At 54.0% G+C, this 23,485-nt stretch overlaps 2 protein-coding genes across 3 annotated transcripts; one reads left to right on the top strand and one right to left on the bottom strand.

Moving 5' to 3' along the window:
- Positions 1-221: 221 nt before the first annotated feature.
- Positions 222-9,403, bottom strand: LOC144038761 (uncharacterized). The gene is made up of 12 exons (XM_077551482.1): positions 9,305-9,403; positions 8,206-8,309; positions 5,231-5,361; positions 4,594-4,631; positions 4,461-4,506; positions 4,132-4,385; positions 3,971-4,063; positions 3,482-3,574; positions 3,140-3,232; positions 2,767-2,848; positions 2,579-2,685; positions 222-1,307 (listed from the first exon to the last, which is right to left on the bottom strand). Exons 1-12 carry the CDS (start codon positions 9,401-9,403, stop codon positions 1,107-1,109), a joined length of 1,341 nt encoding a protein of 446 aa, XP_077407608.1. The 3' UTR covers positions 222-1,106.
- On the top strand, positions 9,021-23,088 carry LOC144038502 (PH and SEC7 domain-containing protein 1-like). 2 transcript variants are annotated; one of them, XM_077551051.1, is made up of 17 exons: positions 9,021-9,419; positions 10,006-11,607; positions 11,779-11,875; positions 12,314-12,848; positions 13,441-13,749; positions 14,013-14,177; positions 14,260-14,337; positions 14,414-14,526; positions 15,943-16,001; positions 16,141-16,230; positions 19,147-19,190; positions 19,939-20,129; positions 21,065-21,135; positions 21,201-21,358; positions 21,803-21,947; positions 22,219-22,362; positions 22,804-23,088. In XM_077551051.1, exons 2-17 carry the CDS (start codon positions 10,093-10,095, stop codon positions 23,050-23,052), a joined length of 3,963 nt encoding a protein of 1,320 aa, XP_077407177.1. In that variant the 5' UTR covers positions 9,021-9,419; positions 10,006-10,092; the 3' UTR covers positions 23,053-23,088. The 2 variants fall into 2 exon arrangements, with proteins under 2 accessions (XP_077407177.1, XP_077407176.1); XM_077551050.1 differs by having other exon boundaries at positions 9,022-9,419; positions 14,257-14,337.
- Positions 23,089-23,485: the final 397 nt, after the last annotated feature.

The raw sequence follows: 23,485 nt of genomic DNA, 5'->3' as shown, positions 1-23,485 counted from the left end.
GGAACCTTCTATTCAAGTTTGGCGCGCTTTTAGCCAGTGGCAAATGATGCAAGATGGCCACCGGTGGCTTCACTTGCGAGTCCATCTCATGTCACAAGTCGGCAAAATTCACAAGCTGTCGCTCAAACATTTGTGAAAAGTTTGGAAGGCCGTTTCCCACCATTGGATATCATGTCCTCCTCCTCCTCTCGCCAAACACCAACGAAGAAGACGGTGAAGAATTAGGTGACTTGGTAGCGTTTATTGTCAAACACAAACATACATTAAATGCACAAGAACAACAATCACATTTGCATCACGGTACAGCGTGTGAGTTGGTTACTATGGAAACTGGCTCATGTCGTCTTCAAGTGACATTTTTGAAGAAGTTAGCATGCACCTCAGCTCTGGTAAGAAAACACGACACACGGTGGACAAAAGTGGCATTACCCTGCATACGCACGCGCATCAAATCCGGCCGCTTCATGCAGGAAGTGATGTCACAGCAGGAACATTTTTTTTTCCCTATTAGGTATAAACTTTAGAAAGAACCATGACTGTCAATCACCTAAAACTATAAATAGATATTCCACAGAAAAATGACTTTGCACACCCGCCAAAAGATTTCCGATCGCATGAAGAAGCTAAAAGTGGGCGGACCTCCACCACCGGCAGTCGACTTCCATCATTTGCTTCTCTCCACTTGGTGAAAATACTGCTTGAAAATGCCCGCTTGCCGTCCCTCAACATTGAGAAAGCGTCCCCGTCGTCGTCCCCACGCACCAAGACAAGGCAACACGAGAGTGACGGACGGACGGACAGACGGACGGACAGCAGGCAGGCCCATAGCACCTTCGCAACTTTTTCTCTCAAACGTGGACAAGAAAGTGGCGAGTCGGCCCTAAAATTTGGACAGCTCAAAATGGCCACCAATTAAGAAGCTGAAGCTGACTTGAATGGAATCCAATCGCCAAATGCCGCCATTTTCCAGTACACGTGGAATTACAAATTTGGACTTGTGGAGCTTGTGAAGGCCTCAACATAATGTCGGGGTGACGAAGAGGGCGACGCGAGGGGGTGGGCGGGCAGGCGGGGCGGGGCGGGGTGGGGTGGGGTGGGGTCACGGCTCACAGCCCCTGCCGGGCCAGCGAGGCGCTGACCCGGTCGGCCAGCGTGGACAGCTGGGGGGGGTCGGCCATGTTGAGGCTGCCGGACGACGACACGGTGCTGAGCTGCTGGGTGGGCGAGTCGTCCAGAGAGATGATCTCGGCGCCGTGGTCCGTGCGCGCCTTGGCGCCCTCACGGAAGCTCAGCTTGTGGCTCTCGATCTGCGTGCACACAAACGCGCACACGCGCTCGTCACTGACGCCGCAGGGGGGGGCACAAGAAAAATGGGGGCGGCCGCGGGGGTGACTTTCATGTGATAGAAAAATCCTGATGCATTTTGGGAGCCCCCTAGTGGCCACTTTGTAGTTTTATTATGCCTTGCACCTCTTCTGTGGCCATCAATAAGCCCCGCCCATTTTGGTAATTAGGTGACCAAATAAAATAAAAATAAAAGATTGAGTGGACTTGGATCATTCCAAAAATGTCCAGTGAAAATCACGTCGACATTTGAAAGCGTTCGCTCATTACAACCCACAAGCGCCACAAATGATGTTTTGATGATGATGATGATGAAGATGATGACGCGCTGGTACTTACTGCTGGCCTCCATCTTGGCGGGTGCGTGTGAGACAGTCTGAGGTGAGAGAGGGGGGGTTGCGGCGAGGGAGGGGACGTCCGAGGCGCTCGGCTCGCCTTTCTTCCCCTTCGCTCGCTACGCCCGTGGGGGGGGGGGGGCGGGGGGGGGGGTGACGCATGCAACAAAAATAAACGGGATGGCGTCAACAGAAATGAAATCAACGTGCAAACTGAAGATCAGAAAAATAATGACAATAATAATGACAAATACATGATGTGGAAAACAAGCGTAAGGCAGACGCGATGACGGCAAGTCGACGATTGGCATTCGTTCACATTTCATTAGCAATTCCTTTTTTTTTTGTGTGAAATCCAAATGATTGAATTGACTTCATTACTTATAATGCATATTATAGTTAATTTACTTAATCATTTAATCTAATTGTCTTTTACCATAGTGCTATTATTTTTATTTGCATCTGTAGTTTCACATTTTATTCAGATTATTAATATTCAATAATGAGAATATTATTCCAACTTTTTAGATTTTTAGTACAATATTATTATTATTATTATTATTATTCCAACCAATGTATAAGCAACAATCAAACAGCATTTTATTTTAAAGTTTTACTGTTATGATTTTGTTGAGTTGTACTAGTATTTATTTTATGAGGACTATTTTTAAACGGTATCTGATTTTTGTTTCATTTCATAACTATTGTTTTATTATGAAAATGATTGCAATTCAGAAAACAAACAGTACATCAATAATGTAGTTTTATTTTTTAGAATAGAATTATTGTCTAATCGTATTATTATCAGTATTTGTGAATGAAATGACGATTCTCCCAAATGTGTGACCTTATTTGTTGCTACTTTTTATTATTATGATGAATGATTTTGTTTTTGTTACCTTTTTCTGTCCGCCTCCTGGCATGTGAGTGATGTTGCCAAGTGAGCCCACCTTGGATTGAACTTTGAACTCCAGCTTCTCATTTTTGATCTCCACGTTGCCGCCACCTGGTGGACACAAGGTCAACTACAAGCTGAAGCGCCAAGCCCGTCACGTGATTGTGGTTGCTTAGAAGCGCGTGACGTCACCTGGCTTGTGGCGGATGTTATCTTTGGATCCGCACTTGGACGACACGCTGCTCAGGTCCACTTTTTTGTGGACGATTTGGACCTGACGACAGAACAAAGACCACTCGTGAAATCCCTCTCGTGCAACTCAGCCAACGGCCGTCGTGCACCCGAACCCCCCCCCCCCCCACGCCGATGTCTGATGACGCCAAATGATTGATTGTTAGTTGCTACGGCAACGCCACATGAGCACGTGAGGGACACGCCCACTCGTGTTGCAAGCTGGTTGCGGTCTCGTGGGGGGAGTTAGGATGGGGTGGGGGGGGTTGCGCCTGGAAAGGGAAGGGGGAGGGTCTTGGGCTGTCCAGCAGCCAATCAGCAGTGAGCTACTCACATTGCCGCCACCGGGGACGTGTTTAATATTATCTTTGGAACGGCAGCGGGAGCGCACGTTGCTCAAGTCCAACTTCTTGTCCACAATCTCAACCTGGAAGTCAACACGGCAGAGAGGCCAGTTAGCCCACGCCAGTTAGCCCACGCCAGGACCCCGCGCCAGGACCCCGCGCCAGGACCCCGCGCCAGGACCCCGCGCCAGGACCCCGCGCCAGGACCCCGCGCCAGGACCCCGCCCTCTCCCCTGCGGTCCGGGAAAGGCGAACCGCCGCTCGCCGTCACACGCTACCTAGGTAGCCTCTAGCGGGAGCGTGCGACAGGCTACTAGCACGGGCCGCCTCACCTTGCCGCCGCCCGGCGTGTGCTTGATGTTGTCTTTGGAGCCGCAGCGGGGTTGGACGCTCGTCAGGTCCAACTTCTTGTCCAGGATTTGGACCTGAACAACAACAACATAGACGCTTGTTGAAAGCAAAGTCCGACGCTATGTAAGGAAGTACAGCGGTTCCTCCGACTAACCGCTTTCTAAAAGGTTCGGTGGCATGCGGGCAAGGCGAGCCCGCAATTGACAAACAGGCAAAGGCACCAATAAGAAATGAAAACGGGGCAGGACGCACCCACACGGAACCCAGCTCACCCTAACCCACCCACCGCACTGCCTCCAGCTGCAGCTGCCACTCACTAGGCCACGCCCCTGAAAGGCCAAATGTGCCCGCGTTTTTGGGCGGGTCTGGCACATGACTGAGCAAGTTGGGTTGCGTGGCGGCTGATGGAAGCGATTGAGCTGCCAAATTGAACGAGCGCCGGCCAGCAAGCGGGAAGATGTCCAACTCACATTGCCGCCGCCGGGCATGTGATTGATGTTGGCTTTGGAGCCGCACTTGGACTGCACGCTGCTGTAGTCCACCTTCTGGTCCAGGATCTGCACCTGCGCAACAAGGACACCTCCAAAGGTCAGGACAAAAGTCCCGGCGTCCGGCGGGGGCCAGCGCTTACCTTTCCGCCGCCCGGCTGGTGCTTGATGTTTCCGGTGGATCCGATCTTGGACTTGACCGTCTTGAGGTCGGGCATGGGCGGGGCGGCGGCCAGGGTGGCCGGGGGGCGTGTCTTCAGCGAACCGGGCGACTTTGGGGAACTGCGCACCACCGCCACTTTTTTCACCTTCTGGGCGTCGCTTGCCGACTTGCCCGAGAGCGTCTGGCTGGTGGGGGACTTGGGCGTCCCGGGACTGCTCTGGCCGCTGGCCGCATCTGGAACGTCAGCCGGACGGCCGTCACGTGATGCCGCCAGCCGTCGTTCATGAGTTTGCGCTCCACTTGACCTACCTGGCTGAGGTCTGGCGGACGTTTTGCTTGCGGGAGTTTGAAACTTCTGCAAGGACAAAAAAAAGTCAAGCGAGGACGGACGTGTGTGTCGCAAATGCTAGGTTAGCGTAAAGCGCTAAACGACGAGCGCTACCTTCTCTGCGGCTCCGTTGTCCATCTTGGCGGCGTGAGCTGCAGCACAAAACGAGAGGACGAGGTCAGGCCGCGCTTACGTGAGCAGCCAACGGGCAACACCCCTCGGGGGGGCGGGAATCGGGGGGGCGGGAATCCCCTCGCCCAAACCTCAGCCCTCCAAAATGCTCCACGACTCAATTGAACCCAAGGCCAAATTAGCTTTCTCTCTTTTCAAACCCTCGACGTGACATTCGGCCATTTTGCTCGTGGAAGGTCATGTGATACGAGCTGCCGATCTGATTGGTCGTTGCCGTTGCCTGACAAAACGTTCGGCAGCTCGACATTTGTCAACGGAGATGATTTTGCCAGCAAATTTCTTGCTTTGTCCTCTCAGGCGACACAAAAGTGAGAAATATTTGCGTGAAAGTCGCCGCTGCGCTCGACACATTTGGTCGAATGCAAAAAGATGGAAACAAACGTTAGTTTTTTCTGGTGAAAGACGCGAGTGGAATTTTTGTTTTGTTTGCCTTTTGAAAAATTGGGCCAAAGTGCAAAAAGCTGGACGAGGTCTGATTTGGTTTGAAAACGGATTTAAGAAGGGAACAACGTCGCGGAGACGGCGTTCCCGTCCGGGCTCGCCCCTGAACCGCGTTCACCTGTGACTTTGCCGTGTCCCGTCGGGACGCCGTTCTCGTGGCGGTGCTCGTTGAGGCTCAAGGCGGCCATGTTGGCGTCGGCCGTGTAGCTGTTATTGGTGGCGGTGTGCTCCATGCTGGCGACGGCGGCGCTGCGGAGGACGACACACAAGGTGCAAGGTCAGCCGGAAGGACGGAAGGACGGAAGGACGGACGGCGTGATGTCACCTCAAGTCCCGACCCACCCCCAAAAGAAAACCCTTTTCAAGTAGGCAAAACCCGTTTGAAGGCTTGCAGGCTACTTGCCAAACTATTTGCAAGTGACTTGACTTGAGGTCACTGCCAGCGTTCAGTGCTCGTATCTCGAGTCTGCGCTCGCAAGTCAAAGCAAAAAGAAACGTGCTGAACGATGTAAATCCTCAAAACGTCAAACCCGCGCCGCACTTTGCCTTGACAGTTTCCCGTCAGACGGCCGCCATTTTCTGCCGCAACTTGCACTTGTTGCCTCCAGCACAAGATGGCCGCCAGCGACACCAAACAGACAATGATGTCACTTTCCATCCTAATGGGAGCCTTGTGAGTGTGCGTGTGCACGTGCGCGTGTGCACGTGTGCACGCGTGTCCCACTTAGCGGCGCTCTCTCAGTGCTCGCGGACAAAACCGCCATTGAGGCGTCTGCACGGACGGGTTCGAACAAGACAACGCCACACATGAGCCGGCGGGCCCACGTGGACCCCCAAGCTAACATGGACGACGTTGTTCTTTTGTTGAGCGAGCTTGCAACTCAAGCGGCAGGACCGGGACCGAGCACCATTTGGTACCGGCTGCCGCGGACAGACTGAACAACAAGTGGCCGCCATCTTTGTGCAATGTTCTTGAAATGCAAACAAAGTCTACGTAGCGCTTGAAAAGAGCCGAAGTGCTGGCCACGGAGCCAACAAAGACGGTTGGAAACGGGTCACGCTTAAGCCGGCGTTAGCTCAGTGACCGCGAACGATGCCACGTTGAAAACATGCTTGGTCACGTAACGTCAAGGTGAACCGTCGCTGGTCCCGCAATTCCTCATTTTGTTGACTTCCAAATCTTCCGTTTGTGTGCAAAAGGCGTCATCAACGCATCCTGAGCACGACCGGCAAAATAACAAGCAGATATTTTGCCAGGATTTTGCGTGTCGATTTCTCGTACTGAAACTTCAGCTCATTAATATGATGGCAAAGTGGCGTGCATGTTGCAATGTTTGTTTTTCGTCTTCATTTTTAAGACCGCGCCCACGAGAGCAAACAGGATGTTGGTCCTGCTCGCCGCTTGAAAGCTGCCTTGTGATTGGACGCCCACGCATGCCGGCCCACCCCTGCTCCACTTTGTGCTCGATTGGTCCTGACCCACTTGGCCGCTCCAGGCTGGCGCTGCCAAGCTGCCGGCACGATTAGCACGCATCAACACACACACACACACACACGCTTACACTTTGCGGCCAGGTGTGAATTTTTCTTCCCGTTTGTACACGCCAAGCTACACACCTCATGCTAACTTATGCTAAGCTAACGGCAGCATAAAGTCATCGCCTCAATGGAGCAGTGTGTGTGTGTGCAAATGTGTGTTGTCACGTGTCCTCACTTTGCACTTTGACCCCGCACGTCAGGTCGTGTCACGCAAATGTCCTCGTGGGCCGATTTTGAGCAAATCTTTTTGATCTGGACTCCAGCGCAAGTCGGGTGTCGTCCACACTTTGTCTTCACTAGTGCTTGGTACTAGTTAAGCGGATTTGTGCTCTCGCTAATATTTTGTACTTTCTCCAATGAGATTCGTAAGCAAAGTGCACGTTATTTGCTTGTGCTGCCCACCTTGGCCACCAGGAGGCGCTATCGTTCCCTTAAGCAGACACAAACCAAGAAGAAGAGTCTTTCTTTCTTTGCATTTTCTTCTTACTGGACTGTAAGCGACTTCAGCAATAAGATGCTGAAACAAACTTTGGACATTTGTCAAGGTTGACAACACAAACGCATTTCGACAGCGTTTATGTAGCGGCATCAAGAATTGAAGGAAAAACTGAGAACGCACCGTGAAAATCATACTGCAGTCCATTTCCGCAGAGGATAAAGAATATATGCCTATATCATCTGTTTGCGTATGTTGCGCCACCATTTGTGTTCAAGCATCCATTGCTTGTTGATGCTAACGGTTAGCTTGTCAATGACGTCATCTTTGTTGCTTAGCCTTCAGCTGGTGGGCAAAGTTGTTATTAAAATGCAGCCGGGAGTGGAAAAAAAGCAGCCAGAAGACACGTTGACTATTTACAAACATGTCTTCTTTCTTCTCGTTGATTATTTTGCCAAATGTTTATTTGTCAAGTGACTTGTCACTCATATCTCAACTTTTGTTCTGCCCAGCGACAACTCGCGTCTGGAAGAAAAAAAATCGCTTGGATCGCAAGATGTTCGAATTTTCCGCTGGCGTGAAAAATGAGATGACAACGAGATACTAGTTACGAGCGCTTACTAGTAGCCGACTGCATGCGCCGCCGCCAAAGGCCACACAAATCAAATCATGTCATCATCAGTATTTTTAGGAGGCGGGTGGACTGCTCGAATGTTCGGGGGGGGGGGGGGGGGGGGGGGCAACGGTGTCGGCCATCGTTGTTTGCATGTTCTCGAGTGAACCAGCGCGCGCGCGCGCTCTCGAAACGGACACGCGCGACACAAAGAACCGCGCAAGCTCGTCGGTCGGTGGGAGTACCTGCTGGAAGGATGCCGCGTGCACGCGCCCGACGACGCCCGACGCCCCGCGCGCGACAGCGAACGATCAAACAAAACAGCACCAAAAAAAAAAAAACGTCGAGAAAAAACAGGCCCATTTGAGCAGCGACACGCACATTGGGGGACGTTCGTGCCTGCGTGCGTGACCTCCGAGGCGCGCGCGCGCGCACTCTGCGGTGCCGTCGACGCGTGCATGCGTGCGGTCCACTTGTGATTTTGTGGTGGGATTGTGGTTCTTACCTGCGTGCGGTTCGAGACGTTCGGTTCTTCTCTGGACTGGACGGCGCGCACGCAACCACGGCTCCTCCTCGCTGTGCACGCTCACGCCGCTGGGGGGCGCGCGCCTGTGTTGAAACGCAAGCTGTGCACGCGCATGCACGCCTGCCTTGCGATTGGCTGTTTTTTTTTCACATTTAAAAGGCAAACTTTATTGATTTTATTTATCATTGTTGAAAAATGTAAGCCCACGCACGTTTTTTTTCTATGGTTAGATTTTTTTTCTATTACAAGATGAATAAAAAGCCCCGACGGGCGACTGCAAAGGTCGCGAACGCGCTCTCGTCGCGATGCCTTCAAGAAGGTCCAAACACTTTTAACGGTTCTTGAACACTTTCAATGTTTTTTTGTTGAAAGGATTCCCCCCTGATTCCTGATCCCACGGGGGACGGCGGTGCGAAACCCTCCTCCAGCATGTTTATTTTTTTTCTCGTTTTTTTTTGTTGGAACTTGATTTGCGACAAGATTTCCTCTGCGCATGCACGAGCGTTTCCCCTGACGGGGCTGCAGGACCTCGTCTAGGAATTTCTGACAAAACCAAGCCCGGCCGGCAAGACAGCCAACCACTCCCGCTTAAGAAGCCCCCAGCTCACGTGGGGGCCAATAACGAGTCAAGTGTGTCTTTGCTCGGATGGCTCACTTTTCTGGACATGGCAAGAAAGAAGAGATGGTTAGTGAATAAGTAAATGGATAAGACCATTAGTTAATTGGTTGAGTTTAAAAACTGACTAACTGATGAACGAATCATGGAATACATTTTTTTTTAAGTAGGGGGGGGGAGGGGGGTGACATTTGTGTGCTGCCACCTGCTGGAGAAACGTCAAGCTGTCCCACGTGTCCTTCATCGAGCGTCACGTGCACTGCTGCAGCAGGACGTCACGTGAGGCTCAACACACACGCGCCTACGTCCCGCGGCGCGCGCGCGCGCAGGTGATGGCGCGGCGGAGGCCCCGCGCATGCCCAGTGGCGGCCGGCCGGCCGTCAGGCACAGAGAGGGGCGGGGCTGCGGCGGGGTCTCTTCTCCCACCTGACGTCAAGTGCACGCGTACGCGCACGCACGCACCCGCCAGGAGGACCAAGCAACTGCGGCGGTCCGCTCGACGGTCGCGCGCACCGCGAAATGCTGCCGGCCGGCGTCGACTCGTCGACTCGTCGTCAACATGGCCGGCTTCCGTCTTGTGAGTAGCGACTTCCTCCTCCTCTTCCTCCTCCTCTTCTTCCTCTTCTTCCTCCTCTTCCTCCTCTTCCTCCTCTCCGTTGGTCCGGCGTGCGTCTCCTCCGGACGCCCCCCAGCCCGCGCCCCCCAAATGTCACCGACGTGATTGACGCATGTGTGACATTCACACAACTTTGCTTGTTTCAAAGTTGATGACATCTTCATCATCTTCATCATCGTCATGCTCCGACATCCTCAACTCTTTGCGTGACCTCTACGCGCTCGTCTCGTGACGTCACCCAGCAGACATCAACACTTGCACGTGCACAACAAAGCAAAACACGCACGCATTCGCTCCCGTAACGCAAACAGCAGCAGGCATGACAAAAACAACACACGCAAAAACACGCACGTGTCTTCATGGACATGCGATGTCCACGAAGACATTCACACTTGCAAGTACTGCACATGCGTATTTCTTTGTGCGTGTGTGTTAGCATGACTCATCAGTTTTGTGCGTCCTTGTGGGACTGATTGGCCTTCCCAAAAACTTCTCATGTCTTTAAAACCAAAAAAACCTCAACAAAGTCCTCCCGTGCCTTTTTCAGGTGTGGCGCAGTTGAAGGGATCCGTCCCTCCGCCTCCCCCACAAAGTGTCTGATTGGCTCCCCAGGGGGACAAAGGAGGTGGCGACAATGTCCCAATCGGGGAAAGTCCTTCACGTGTACGTGGAGGTCAGGTCGGCTTCCGATGCCAGCGCAGGCGGGAAGACCTTTGGAGAACATGAACGTGGTCCTGCTCCGGACCACTCGGGACTTAAAGACAACACCGAGAAGCTCCTGTCCCGGCTCTCCGGTCAGACCCCCAGCAGGTGTCGGACCCCCGGCCCGTACCCAGTCGGCGGGTCTCCTCCAGACTCTGGAAGATCTCGTCTCAATCAAGCCATCGACTCCCCCAGGACATGCAAGCGCTGGAGTCTCCCACGTGACATGAAGACCTCCGCCAAGGCCTGCTACAACAGGAAGGAGGAGATGGACGGGAAGCGGTCCGTGGTCTCCTTCAGTTACGTGCAAAAGTCCAACGTCAAGACTTTAAGCGGTCCAGGGAGCAGTCAGGAAAGGTCCAACCAGGTTGACAAAAGACTTTGTGACCCTTTGTGGTTTGGGAGTCCCGCTTCTTCACGCAGTCCCAAATGGACATCCCGACCCGCCGTGGACTCCATCGGGAGGGCGGCGACTCGAAGGGCTCTGGAGGAGTTTGGATCGCCGTTATTGCGGATCAAAGTGGCGCACGCGCTGGAGCGCTCGGCGTGGTCTCGGACCTCCCATCCGGCCCGTTGTCAGTCCTGGTCCGGCTCTCCTGTCCTGCACCACAACATGAACCCGCGAGAGCGCGCAACGTGGGGCTGGCCTCCGAGTCCGCTGTCGCAGCGACAGTCTCAAAGTCCAATTTTCCACCCGCACGGACCCGCCCACTTGGCCCATGACATCATGGAAGGCTTAAACCAGTTGAGTGACGTGGCCAAACCTTCGGCCGTCCGCTGGATCCGTTCCAAACAACCGGGACCCGCTTCTCCACGGCAAAGCCTGAAGATGAACATCCCGGTCCACGTGGCGGCTGCGGACCAGGATCCTGCCGCGGGGCGACCCCTCCAGCAGCAGCCAGGCCAGCTGCGCTCGCCCCGTGTCCACCGCCCCCCTCAGCCTCCCACCGACCTCGGCTCCCCCATCAGGGACCCCGGCGTGTCCCTGGCTAATCCCCGACCGCCCGATAGCCCCACCCTGCGTCGATGCCAGACGCCCCAGTACACCGGCGCTCGCCGGAGGGGCTCCGGATGCCGAGAAAGGGGAGATCCCTGGGAGCCGACGTCCCAAACTTTGGCCAGTCCGAGGACGGAGGACGCCTCCGCTAAGAGGCCCAGTGGGAGTCCTTTCCCGGTCCCGGACGGCGAGCAGACTTGCGGCCGACGCGGATGCGTCAGCCCGACAACGCAACAGAAGCGAGCTGAGCAGAGAAGGAGGGAGCGCCTCCTACTCGGCCCCGTGGTCCCGGACTCTCCCGACGAGGACCGTGAGCGCCTCCTGGAGGCCACGGGAGGATCCTCGCCCAGCTCCAGCGGGGTGACGGGAAGTTTGGGGGACCGCGAGTGCTTGTCGCCCGAGTCCCTTCTGTCGGGAAACCACGGCAACCAGACCTCCTCCGGAATTCAGGTGGGACCCGGAACCCGCAGCCCGCAACTGGGCTTGCCAAATTGAAATGGCAATTTGAAAGGAAGATGTTTTCAGCATGAAGGCAGCCGCCGCTTCCGAGTCCATTTTGTGTTGCGACCCAACGCCGGTGGTCTGAGATGTTCTTGTTGTGGTCCTTTGGACTTTTTGCAGACGGACAGCACGACGCCCGTCCTGTCGCTTCACTGCCAGAAGACGGCTCGGGCCAAGTGGGAGTTCCTCTTTGGAACCGACGAGGACGGAAACGCAAGTGAGTTACAAATCGTTCCCGCGGGTCCAAAAAGTCTCCGCAGTTGCTGTGTTGTGATTCGGGAGCGGCAAATGCGCAAATCCTTCTGATTGTTCATCATTTGCTCCGCCCACATTTACACAAATTGGACATTTTTACAAAAAGATCTCCATTGTTTTCTTTCCATTTGCGGCGTAAATTCAGCAACGAAGCGAAGATGCTGATGTGCACTTGTTGGCTTGTGATGCAACAAATGGGGTCACTGCACGTCGCGGCTCGACCTTGCAGTGACCCCGACTGGCGGCCGTCACATCCGACTGTCGCGGGTCACAACGCTGACCCTTGCTCGTCAACGCGGCATTTTGACAAGCTGCTTTTTTGGGAGAGTAAGGAAAGGTTTGCCAGCGTGTCAACATCTGCTCAAGTTCTTCTTTCCTTCTTTGTTGCTTCTTCATGCAGACTTTGCGGAACCTTCAACCGCACCCCCAAGCGGAAACTCCAGCGAGTCGCCCACGCCCACGCCCCCCCCGTCGCTGCCGCCGCTTGCCACCGGTCAACACGTTGGACACGTGGAGGTGGAATTGGTGGCCCCGCCCCCCGCTGACATCAACGAAACGCCCGTCATCCGCCGGGCCCTCAAGTACTCGGAGACGGACCTGGACGCCGTCCCGCTGCGCTGCTACCGAGAGACGGACATCGACGAGCTGCTGATGGACGGGCGGGACAGGCCCGGCACCGACTTTGTGAGCAACGCAAACGTCCCCGGGTGGCGACCTCAGGGGCCCGGGTTGGATTTGGAGGCTGCGGAAGGGCGGAGTGGACAGCGAGAGCAGGACGAGGAGGACGAGGACGAGGACGAGGAGGACGAGGAGGACGAGGAGGACGAGGAAGACGAGCAGGTGGTGAGCTGGGCCAGCGTGAGGATGCAAGGAGACGACAGGAAGCAACAGGACGCAGCGCAGGAACAGGAAGAAGGCTTCCCACGCATGAAAAGGTACGCGACACACGCGACTTGCACCCGAGTCCATTTCAGAAAGAAAAAATGTCACTGTCCCGCTTCGTGTTGGAAATTGCGCATTTGGAAGATTAACTGAGTTCACTTTGAAAGGTTGATGTGCCAAAGGCCACAATCGCACCTTTGGCCAACTGACGGCAGTCTGCGCACGTCAAAACCTGACCGGGTTCCGATCCAAGCAGAATGTCTTCTATGTATTGACGAGTCAAACCATTGATTGGACCGTCAAGTCAAATATTTGGGATGCGTATGCGGTGCTGCTGCTGCACCGTCGACACGGAGAAGCGACTGATGGAGTCCGAAACGGGCCGAGCGCAGCATCAGGAAAGAAAACGGGCCGAGCCGGTCGCAAAAGAGCAAACGTCATAAAAGCAGGCGTGAACGACACCACAGACGTACATATGAAATATTTCATAATGGCGTACGTCTGACAGCAAACCCCGTCAATTCAAAATGGCTGCCGAGAACAAATTGTGGAAGGCGCTCGACTTTCATTTTGCCGGCATTAGCATCAAAGCTCACAAAAATGCTGCCGGCCATACAGGGCTCATGTTGGCGTTTTTGCGCGCAGAGCGTCGGCGTGCTTCTTGGACGGCCATCAGCCGCCGCCGCCGCTCAAGTTGCCGCCGCCGCCGCCGCTCAAGTCGCCCGTCTCGCTGCGGACCGGCAGCTGCGTCGGCAAGGGTGAGGACGCCTTCAGTCGCCATTTTGAGAGCATCGTGGAGTCGGCGCGCGCCAAGGGCACGTCCTACCACAGCCTGGACGGCGCCGAGCCCGCCCCGCCCGCCGACTCGGACGCCACGCGGCCACCGTCCAGCGAGAGGCTGAGCGCCGGCTCGGAGGACACGCCCCCCGGGAGGCGGGCCTACTTGCCACCCAGGTCAGATCGTCCGCTTTCAATCATCCGTTTGCTGGCTCCATTTGGATGTTGACGCGCCGATCGGTCGACGTTGCGGCACATTGTGACAAACGGCGGATTGGTCGCCAGCCAAAGGACAAAACAGACTGCTCGCTGTCAGCACAACGTAGACTAACAATTTGGTCACATGACATCAAATCTAGTGCAAGAGCAACCGATCGCCGCATACGTTGATGAAATAGGAAGGAACGTTTTTTGGCAAACGTGAAACGTCTTTTCACCAGGGAGGAGGCGGTCCCGCGGTGGGCGACGGAGCGTCGGAGGCGAGATGCCGGCGGCGCCGCCTCGCCGAGCGCTGGCCGACGGGCCGCCGCCCGCCACCTGGCGCGACGTCTCCACCGCTTGGACGGCTTCTGCCAGGAGGACGCGGCGCGCCGGCTGAGCAGGAAGTGAGTCACGGCGCCGCCGCCGCACGATGGCGCGTCTTCGCCGTCGTCATCTTCTTCTTCTCTTCTTGTGGTGTGGCAGCAGCGACTTCAGCCGCCTGCTGGCCGACGAGTACCTGCGACTCTTTGACTTCTCGCATCTCCCGCTGGACGGAGCGCTCAGGTGCGTGCGCGTGTGCGTGTCCACATGCTCCACATTGCACAACAACGCCCCCTGGTGGTCAACGCCATGCGTGCAGGACGTTCCTGAAGCAGGTGGCGTTCTTGGGGGAGGCCGAAGATGGCGACAGGTTGCTGTGGCATTTTTCCCGACGCTATTTACTGTGCAACCCGAGCCGCTTCGCCACGGAGGGTGAGAACACGCAACGCTCTCATGCTAATGTTGTTGGTCACATGTCATGCATTCGGCTTACGAGATGATCACGTCAAGTTCGGTGTGAAACATTTTTTGGAGCAAAAAGAAAAAAAGAAAAAGTGGTGTATGTTGCCTAACGTACCCGTTAAAGACAAATCTGCATTTGTTTAAAAAAAAAAAAAAACATATCCAACATCAGATGACAAGACAAAAAAATGTATTTTCAGTGTTTGCAACTTCCAGTGGGAAAAAAAAATCACTAAAATGTTTTATTTATTTTTTTGAAGCTGTGCGGCTATTTGAGAGCACAAAGTGACAAAGGCGTGTTGGAGCACACGTAACGTGACGTAACGTAACGTGATGTAACGTAACGTAATGTGACGTAACGTGACGTAACGTAACGTGACGTAACGTAACGTAACGTAACGTGACGTAATGTAACGTGATGTAACGTAACGTAACGTAACGTAATGTAACGTGACGTAACGTAACGTGATGTAACGTAACGTAACGTAACGTAACATAACATAACGTAACGTAACGTGACGTAATGTAACGTAACGTAACGTAACGTAACGTAACGTGACGTGACGTGACGTGACGTGACGTAACGTAACGTAACGTAACGTAACGTAACGTAACGTAACGTAACGTAACGTAACGTGACGTAATGTAACGTGATGTAACGTAACGTAACGTAACGTAATGTAACGTGACGTAACGTAACGTGATGTAACGTAACGTAACGTAACATAACATAACGTAACGTAACGTGACGTAATGTAACGTAACATAACGTAACGTAACGTGACGTAATGTAACGTGACGTAACGTAACGTGATGTAACGTAACGTAACGTAACATAACGTGACGTAACGTAACGTGACGTAACGTAACGTAACGTAACATAACATAATGTAACGTAACGTGACGTAATGTAACGTAACGTAACGTAACATAACATAACATAACATAACGTGACGTGACGTAACGTAACGTAACGTAACGTAACGTGACGTGACGTGACGTGACGTGACGTGACGTGACGTGACGTGACGTGACGTGACGTGACGTGACGTGACGTGACGATGTCAGCGGCTGAAAATGAGCTCTTGATGATTTCCACATTTGAACTTTTGTCAGGAGTGCGTTTAACGTTTCGGACTCTCTTCATCTTTCCACACGCTGCCTCATCCACTTTTTGACCTTTACGACCTTTTTGACATGTTGCGCAACAGTTGTGCAAGTGTTTGTTTGTTTTCATTTTAATGCCTCAAATGGAGATTGAACAATTCGATTTGATTGAGCAAGCGATCAATAATTGGCCGAATTTGAGGTTCCCAAAAGCAAATGTTTGCGAGCGCGGCTTGCGTGTCAACACGTCAGCCATGAAAATGTTGTTTTCCTCCTCAGATGGCGTCCACGCGCTGACGCGTGCGCTGGTGAAGCTCAACGCCGACCTGCACCGACCAGTAAGTGTGTGCGCGTGCGTGTGCGTGTGTGTGCGTTGGTCAGATGACTTGAAACGAGCGCGTTTGTCGCCTGCTGGTCTTCACCTCAAATTTCAAAAGTTTGAAACATTTTGATGATGTGAAATGTTTTTTTTTTCAGAATGTGGACGAGAGGACATCTTGGCCGCAATTTGTCCACAAGTTGGACGGCCTCAATGACGGACGAAACTTCCCCAAACATCTGCTCAAAGTAAGCGCACGCGCACGTGCACGCGCACGCGCACACACACGCAGGCGCCACATTTGGACGGCAACATGGCTGCCGCGCTGCTGAATTTCCTTGCCACTCAGGTTTTTCTTCAACTTTTGTGTCAACCCTCAAATCATTCGTTGATTTTCATTTCATTCCTTTTTTTCATTTGTCCTCCATTTTCTTCCTCTTTCTTTCCCATCTTTTCTTGTCTCTCTTTTTCCTTCAATTTGTTCTTGTTTTCTTTTTTGTTCTTGAGCGGGCTCCTTCACCACCGCCCACTCCTCGCCCCGCCCCCTCCCCTCCCCTCCCCTCCCCCCTCCCTCATTAGCTGGCATCGAAGCTTTATCTTTATATTCATGCGCGTGCGTGTGTGTAAACATGCCAAATGCGCGCGCGGCTTCTTTCCTTCCTTGCCGCGTGAAGTCCCCAAGCGCTGAGCGGTTGCCAGGGTAACACGTGGATGCCATCAGGTTCCCCCGCCCCCTTCTTGGTCTATCTGCCCGGTCGCCATGGAGACGCGGCGGCGGCGGCGGCGGCTTCCTAACGAGCTCGTTAGATGTCATTAGTTTGTCGTTTGGCGCTAATGATGACCTCCAGTCAGCAACGACAACATTCTCATTAGCGTTAGCATCTCCTTAGCATTCGAATTTTCCGTTTTTGACAAAGTTTGTCTTCTTTTTTGAGGTTGCCATTTGTTCCCGTTTGCTGCAAAAAACATTTTTGTATTGTCAAAATTGGTCTTCGTGGTGGCGCTGCCCCCTGGAGGCCGTCATGACCAACACTTTCATATTTCTCTTTCTCACACGTTCACCTTCGCTCTCTTACACACGCACGCTCACACGCACACTTTCTGTTACACGCACACGCACACACAAAGTGAGAGTGCGACAGGAAGTGGATGGCGAACATTTGCACCTTTTCTCCCACACGAGCTGCTCGTCACCGCCTGGATGTGCGAAGACGGAACGGAACGGAACGGGCGGGCGGGCAGGAGGAGGGCGGGGTGGGGCTGTGGGGGCTCAAGGGAGGAAGGGAGGGCGGGGGCACGGGGGCGGTACGAGCAGCGAGAGGAAGTGAGAGCGAAGACAGAGAGCGCGAGAAAGACATCGAGCTGGCGACATTGGGCAGCTTCGCCTTCTGGTCGCCGTGGCAACACAAAAGGAAAGGAAAAAAAATGCCTGCTGGGAAAAACCGGAGAAACGCCGCCAGCGACAGGAAGCTTCTTTTTCTTTTTGCTCTGGTCGGCGTCGGCTTGTGACGAAAGTGACGCTCTTTGGAATCCCGACGCCGGGTCTGCGCGTTGACGCCCACCACCCCCCTCACTGCTCGCCCCTCCCGTCCGCGCTGCTCGCCCCCATTTCTGCACACGCCCCCTCGCAGAAGCAGAAGTTGTGCAGCGGCCATGGACGTGGCGCCGTCAGGTGCGCGCACGCCCGGCCACTGATCGCCAGCCCCGAGCGCCAGCAGCGACCCCGCCTCCCCCGTACCCCGGGGCCATCCGCTTCCTGTTTTGCGGCGCGAGCGAGCGACCATGATCGGCGTGAACAGCCTGCACTCGGCGGGACGTCTGCGCTCGCGCTCGCTGTGCACGGTGCGCTACGGCCGCGATTTCCGCATGATGGACCCGTTCCGCTATCCCAGGACGCCGCGCTCGCGATCACTCAAGCCGCTCGTCTTTCCGGACCTGCTGGGAAAAGCTCAGGACGGCCAGAACCACCCGCAGGCTCGCAAGAGGAGGAAGGTATGCCGAAAAGCGTCGCCGTGGCAACCAACACGCCACCAACTTGACTTTGGTCCGGACCGTTGTCTGCTGGCGCGGCCACGTCAGCGCTAACTGCTTGCTGAATGGTCGCCCGGTGTTGGCTAACTGCTAGCCGACTGGTCGCCAGATGCTGGCTAACTGCTAGCCGACTGGTCGCCAGATGCTGGTTAACTGCTAGCCGACTGGTTGCCAGATGCTGGCTAACTGCTAGCCGACTGGTCGCCAGATGCTGGCTAACTGATAGCCGACTGGTCGCCAGATGCTGGCTAAGTGCTAGCTGACTGGTCGCCAGATGCTGGCTAACTGATAGCCGACTGGTCGCCAGATGCTGGCTAAGTGCTAGCCGACTGGTCGCCAGATGCTGGCTAACTGCTAGCCGACTGGTCGCCAGATGCTGGCTAAGTGCTAGCCGACTGGTCGCCAGATGCTGGCTAACTGCTAGCCGACTGGTCGCCAGATGCTGGCTAACTGCTTGCTGACTGGTCGCCAAATGCTGGCTAACTGCTAGCTGACTGGTCGCCAGATGCTGGCTAACTGCTAGCCGACTGGTCGCCAGATGCTGGCTAATTGGTGATAATTGCTCACTACTGTAGCTACTATGATGCCAATGACTTCCTGCTCTGATGACAACATCGCCAGCTGGTTGCTAATTGGTCACTTGCTAATCGAACCTGAGCGCAACCTTAACACTGACAGCAGAGTAGAGGTCATTGTGACCTGCTTGTGTAAAAACGTCTTTGAAGCAGATGTCAAAAGTTGACGAAAGTTGAAATGTGCCTTTCTTCTTTATCTTTTGTCTTTTTGAAACTTCACATCGGCAGCCATTTTCGCCAAAGTGTGAATTTGTGACGTGTAGACAAGACGCACGCCATGATGGCCAACATGGCGCTTGACATCCTACTCAGATGACATCATCGCCAGCTGGTGTCTCATTTGTCACTAACTGAATAACTTGAACCTTGAGCCAAAGTGTTCATCAAGTCAGGAGGCAGCAGGGAAGACTTGATTGTTTGATTGTAACCCCCCCAAAAAGCACTTTTGGATTTTGGTCTCACTTGCGTCCGGGTCATGGAACCGTCATGGTCGCTGCTCGCTAACCGCTCCGTGAGCTTGTGCGCTGCCGACTAACGTGTGTATTGATGTTTCCGCAGGCGCTCTACAACTCCATCAAGACTCAGAAGCTGCAGTGGACCCTGTAAGTCCCGAGTCCGCTCCGTCCCAAAATGCAAGCATTGCGAAGGCGCGAGCCGCGTTCCCGCCCACTCCACAAAGCCAACAAGGATTGGTCCCAGTCCTTGAAATGAGAAAAAAGGAGTGAATGATTGTGAACGTTGACGGTGGCAATTAGGCGAGAGAGTGAGCGGGCGGGCGAGCGAGTGGCTGGCTGGGCTTTGTTGCCATGGCGATGGCACCATGGCGACCACTCGCTCGCTCCTTTCGCGCTCTCTCGCCTCACCTGCTTCCTCCCACTTCCTCTCCCGGAATAGCCGCGGGAGCAAAATACTTCATCTCCATGACGACGCCGTTTGATGACGTCACATGACCACCTGAGGGGGCGCGGCCGTACCCTCTGTGTGTGTGTGTGTGTGTGTGATTGGCACAGCACGGCGAGGTGTAACCGTGGCAACACATCCCCCCTCCCCCCTCCCCCCTCGTTAGTAAGAAGGCACTCAGGCAGTGCAGCAGTTGCCAGGCAACAGGCGACGTGCTGATTGGCCGTCTTGTATTTGGAAGCGCAGGGCGCCCCCTGCTGGGCCCTCGAGTGACGCTCGTGTGCCTGCTTTCCAGTAGACTTTGATTTGATTTGTGGACTTGATGCTCCATTTGTTGTTCTCACAAGTATTTTTTTGCCAGCTGACGCTGCTGTGCGGTTACCACGACAACGTGACACCGCGCACGCAGCGTTGTTTTGGGTGGCGCTCACGTCTTTGCCGTCTCCATAGCGACGAGGAGGAACTGAGGAAGTCCTTCTCGGAACTCGGCGACAGCCTGTGCGACTCGTCCCGATCGGCAAAGGGCGGCGGCGACGGGACGGCGGCGGCGGCGGAGGACGAGACGGCGCCGGGCGGAACGCCGCTGTACAAGAACGGCTTCCTGGTGCGCAAAGTGCACGCCGACTCGGACGGGAAGAGAAGTACGTGAGAAACCCGCTTCACTTTTGCTTTTTGAAAATGTGGAAATAGTCAAGCACTTTGAAAGCACTCCAAGCAAAAAATATTCACGGTGCCTCCATTTTGGATGGATGATCTTAATTTTTGATTTTTCATAAATAAGTCAAAAGAAAAGAAATCCTTCCACAATTTCATGTTGTTTTTAACTCATTTGCTCCCCAAAACGTATAAATAAGTTTAATTTTAAATGTTTTAAGTGTCCCAAAGACGTAATTGTACGTTTTTGTTTTTTTTTTGTTTTAATGTTTGATGTGCTTAAGCGCGGTCCTCAAGTACACCTATCAGTCTGTTTTCCATGTCTCCCACAGCAACACAGGTGTTGCAAACGATTAGCTAAGCAGCAAGCTTGCATGAAGCCTGATCACGATCCTCAGGTGTGTTGGCTGAGAGAGACATGGAAAAGCGGCTGGATAGGGGTACTCCACGACCGGGGCTGAGAAAACCGTGTGCTAGAGCATACAGAAGGTTTTGATGCAGCCGCTCAACTGCAAAGAACGGTTGAAGCAATGGTAGTAATTACAAAAACGGCCAGCAGGTGGCAGCAGCGTATAAGAGACCAGCCACAGTTCGAAACAGATTTGTGAATAATGATGAAACTTAGCTATAATCTGGTGTGCTGCAAAATGGAAACAGATGCAAATATACTTTTTTTTTCCTGATGAAAGAAGAGACTCTCATCTTTCTTTTGGTAGCTTCCATGTTTTGATAGCAATAGAACTCCATATTCTGTGGGCGGGCCTTGCAAAATCCAAACCCAGGAAAACGGAGTTGCTTCAGTGAAAATGGCTGCCAGTCAATGAGTTAAGCGGAAAAAAAGTGAATCCGTTTTAGGAATTAGGCCAAAAGCAAATGCGTTGAAAGTTTTGTATGTCAACAATTGCTGTTTGTTGTGCGGCAGCGTCGCGCGGCAAGCGAGGCTGGAAGAGTTTCTACGCCATCTTGAAAGGGCTGATCCTCTACCTGCAGAAGGTGAGTCACGCCGAGCGCCACCTGCTAATGCTATGGCTAACCTGCCGATGCACGCGCACGTCCAGGGCGAGTACCGCGCCGACAAGCCGCTGACGGACGACGACCTGAAGAACGCCGTCTCCATCCATCACTCGCTGGCCATCAGAGCGGCCGACTACAGCAAGCGCGCAAACGTCTTCTACCTGCGCACCGCCGACTGGCGGCTCTTCCTCTTCCAGGCGCCGTAAGTCACTTTCTGGCTCTGTGTGCATGCGTGTGCGTGAGACACACACGCACTGAGGCCTTGCTCCAGTTCCAGCCGGCGTTTGTCCCAGATAATCAAGCCCCGCCTCCACACTCTGCCCGAGCCTTGAGAGGCTTTTCCCATTGGCCGCTTGTGTGAGACGACCGGCGCACGTCGCCATGCTTGGCTTCTTTGGCGGTCGAGTGAGCGGAGGACGAATGGTGACCTTTCACCTTTGAGCCACTGCAAGCCCGATTCTCGCCATCGGTGCCAATCCTCAACTTTGTGTGCTTTTGCAAATGTTTCCATTCAGTCTTTTTTTTCCAGTCCCCAAAAACGCAAAAAAAGCAAAAGTGGACAAGCCGTGTCCTCGTTGGCTGCGGGACGGCTGGCAGATGCGTTGATTGGTCGGCTGATGTTTGTCCGTCCCGTCGCCCGCCACAGAAACGCCGAGCAGATGCATTCGTGGATCACCTGCATCAACACGGTGGCGGCCTCCTTCTCGGCTCCGCCCCTGCCGCCCGCCGTCGCCTCCCACAAGAAGTTCAGCAGGCCGCTGTTGCCGGGCAACATGTCCAAACTCAGCCAGGTGGGTCCGCAACACGCACGTACGGGAAGGACTCCAGTAAAAAAATGCTGGCCCGCATGCCTTATTTGGGTGAAATCTGTATTTCGAATATCGTCTGATATGCGAAGTGATCAGTCACCTAAAGCACACGCGAACATGCTTGTGACACGGAAATAGTGTTGATGATTTCGATGCTGCCTGAATCCTGATTGGATGCAAGTCACGCGAGGTCACCCCAACATGGGAAGAACATGTCGTGTTGATGGCGCGGGGCCTCGTGTGTGTTTTGGAGGAGGAGCAGCTGCGTTCCCACGAGGCCCGTCTGCGGTCCGTGTCGTCAGAGCTGGCCGAGCTGCAGTCCTGCCCGCCCGGACCCAAAGTCAAAGGCAGACAGCTGGACCAGTACCAGCAGAGGGACCAGCATCTCCACTTTGAGGTGCGTGCGGCTGCCAGCCGTCAACACGCGTGTGACAATGACATCACGAGTTTGTTGAGAGCGGACGTCTCCGCTGGCGTCCAGCTGACAACGGCGCCGACTGAAAGTCCTTCAAATGGATTTCAATGTCGTGGAATGTCAAACTGCTACAAGCTTTGCGTCATGCGCAAGTCAATAGCACGCGCGGACGGTAAATAGGTTAGAATGTATTTTGCATTCCAAAATGTTGACGTCACATTTGCAGTTGCGACGCTTGCGAACAAATGAAAACCTTCAAAAGTTTGCCAACTGCCACCGTTGAATATTTGGACAATCCGTTCTTCTTACTTTGCATTCCTGGAGTGAAAACTGACGGATTTTTGCATGAAATGCTTCCTGTTTACGATGTAAAAAAAAAAGTGCTGACGTGCTACAAACGTGCCCGATGCCTGACTTGCGCAGAAAACGCGCTACGAGACGTACGTGGCCCTGCTGCGGTCCAAGATGGAGGGCGGCGATGGCGATGGCGGCGATGGCGGCGATGGCGGTGATGGCGAGGAGGCCGACCTGGAGGAGGACGACGGCGCTCTGCACAGGGTGCAGTCCAGCCCTACCCTACGCGACGGCAGCCAGGCCGCCGGCACCCGAGCGGCCGGCAAAGCTCGGCAGGACGTCCAGCGTCACAGTTACCGGCAAGCGGTCAAGAAGTGAGGGCAACCGCTTGCTCGCTCGCTCGCTCACTTGCTCGCTCGCTCGCTCGCTGGGCTTTTTCGCTGGGCCTCCTGGGCCCGGCTCGCCCGCCACCCCGGTGGATGGGCGGGGACCCAAGATGGCACCCGCTCACAGCAGGAAGGGGCTCGGCCAGGCGTCGCATGCACACCTTTTACTTGTCTTGCCCTCTTCTCTCTTTCCATTTTTTCTGTCTTGTCTCTTCTTTTCCCTTTGTTGACTTTCCTTCCCCCATCTTTGTCACCACCTTTCAACGTTTCCTCCTTCTTGTGTCATCACTTCCTGTTTGGATGCTTTCTCTTCATCTCTTTGTTCTTCTTCACTTTCTCGTTTCTCCTTCCTATCTGTCGCTTTTGATTGTTTTCTTCATCTCGTCTTCTGTTCCTGTCTTGCTCTGTTGTTGTTTACTGCCACC

The sequence above is a fragment of the Vanacampus margaritifer genome, chromosome 18, assembly GCF_051991255.1.
Source record: "Vanacampus margaritifer isolate UIUO_Vmar chromosome 18, RoL_Vmar_1.0, whole genome shotgun sequence".
In the NCBI taxonomy this organism is placed as follows: Eukaryota; Metazoa; Chordata; class Actinopteri; order Syngnathiformes; family Syngnathidae; genus Vanacampus; species Vanacampus margaritifer.
Note: the sequence above shows the minus strand (reverse complement) of the source record. Positions and strands in the feature narration are given on the sequence as shown.

Coding starts and splice junctions, on each gene's coding strand:
- LOC144038502 (XM_077551050.1), top strand. CDS start 10,093: ATGTCCCAATCGGGGAAAGTCCTTCACGTGTACGTGGAGGTCAGGTCG. Junction 16,231..19,146: donor TCCCCAAACATCTGCTCAAA/GTAAGCGCACGC, acceptor ATGTTTCCGCAG/GCGCTCTACAACTCCATCAA. Junction 20,130..21,064: donor CGACTCGGACGGGAAGAGAA/GTACGTGAGAAA, acceptor GTTGTGCGGCAG/CGTCGCGCGGCAAGCGAGGC.
- LOC144038761 (XM_077551482.1), bottom strand. CDS start 9,403: ATGTTGACGACGAGTCGACGAGTCGACGCCGGCCGGCAGCATTTCGCG. Junction 3,575..3,970: donor ACATGCCCGGCGGCGGCAAT/GTGAGTTGGACA, acceptor GTTGTTGTTCAG/GTCCAAATCCTGGACAAGAA. Junction 2,686..2,766: donor TAACATCCGCCACAAGCCAG/GTGACGTCACGC, acceptor TGTGTCCACCAG/GTGGCGGCAACGTGGAGATC.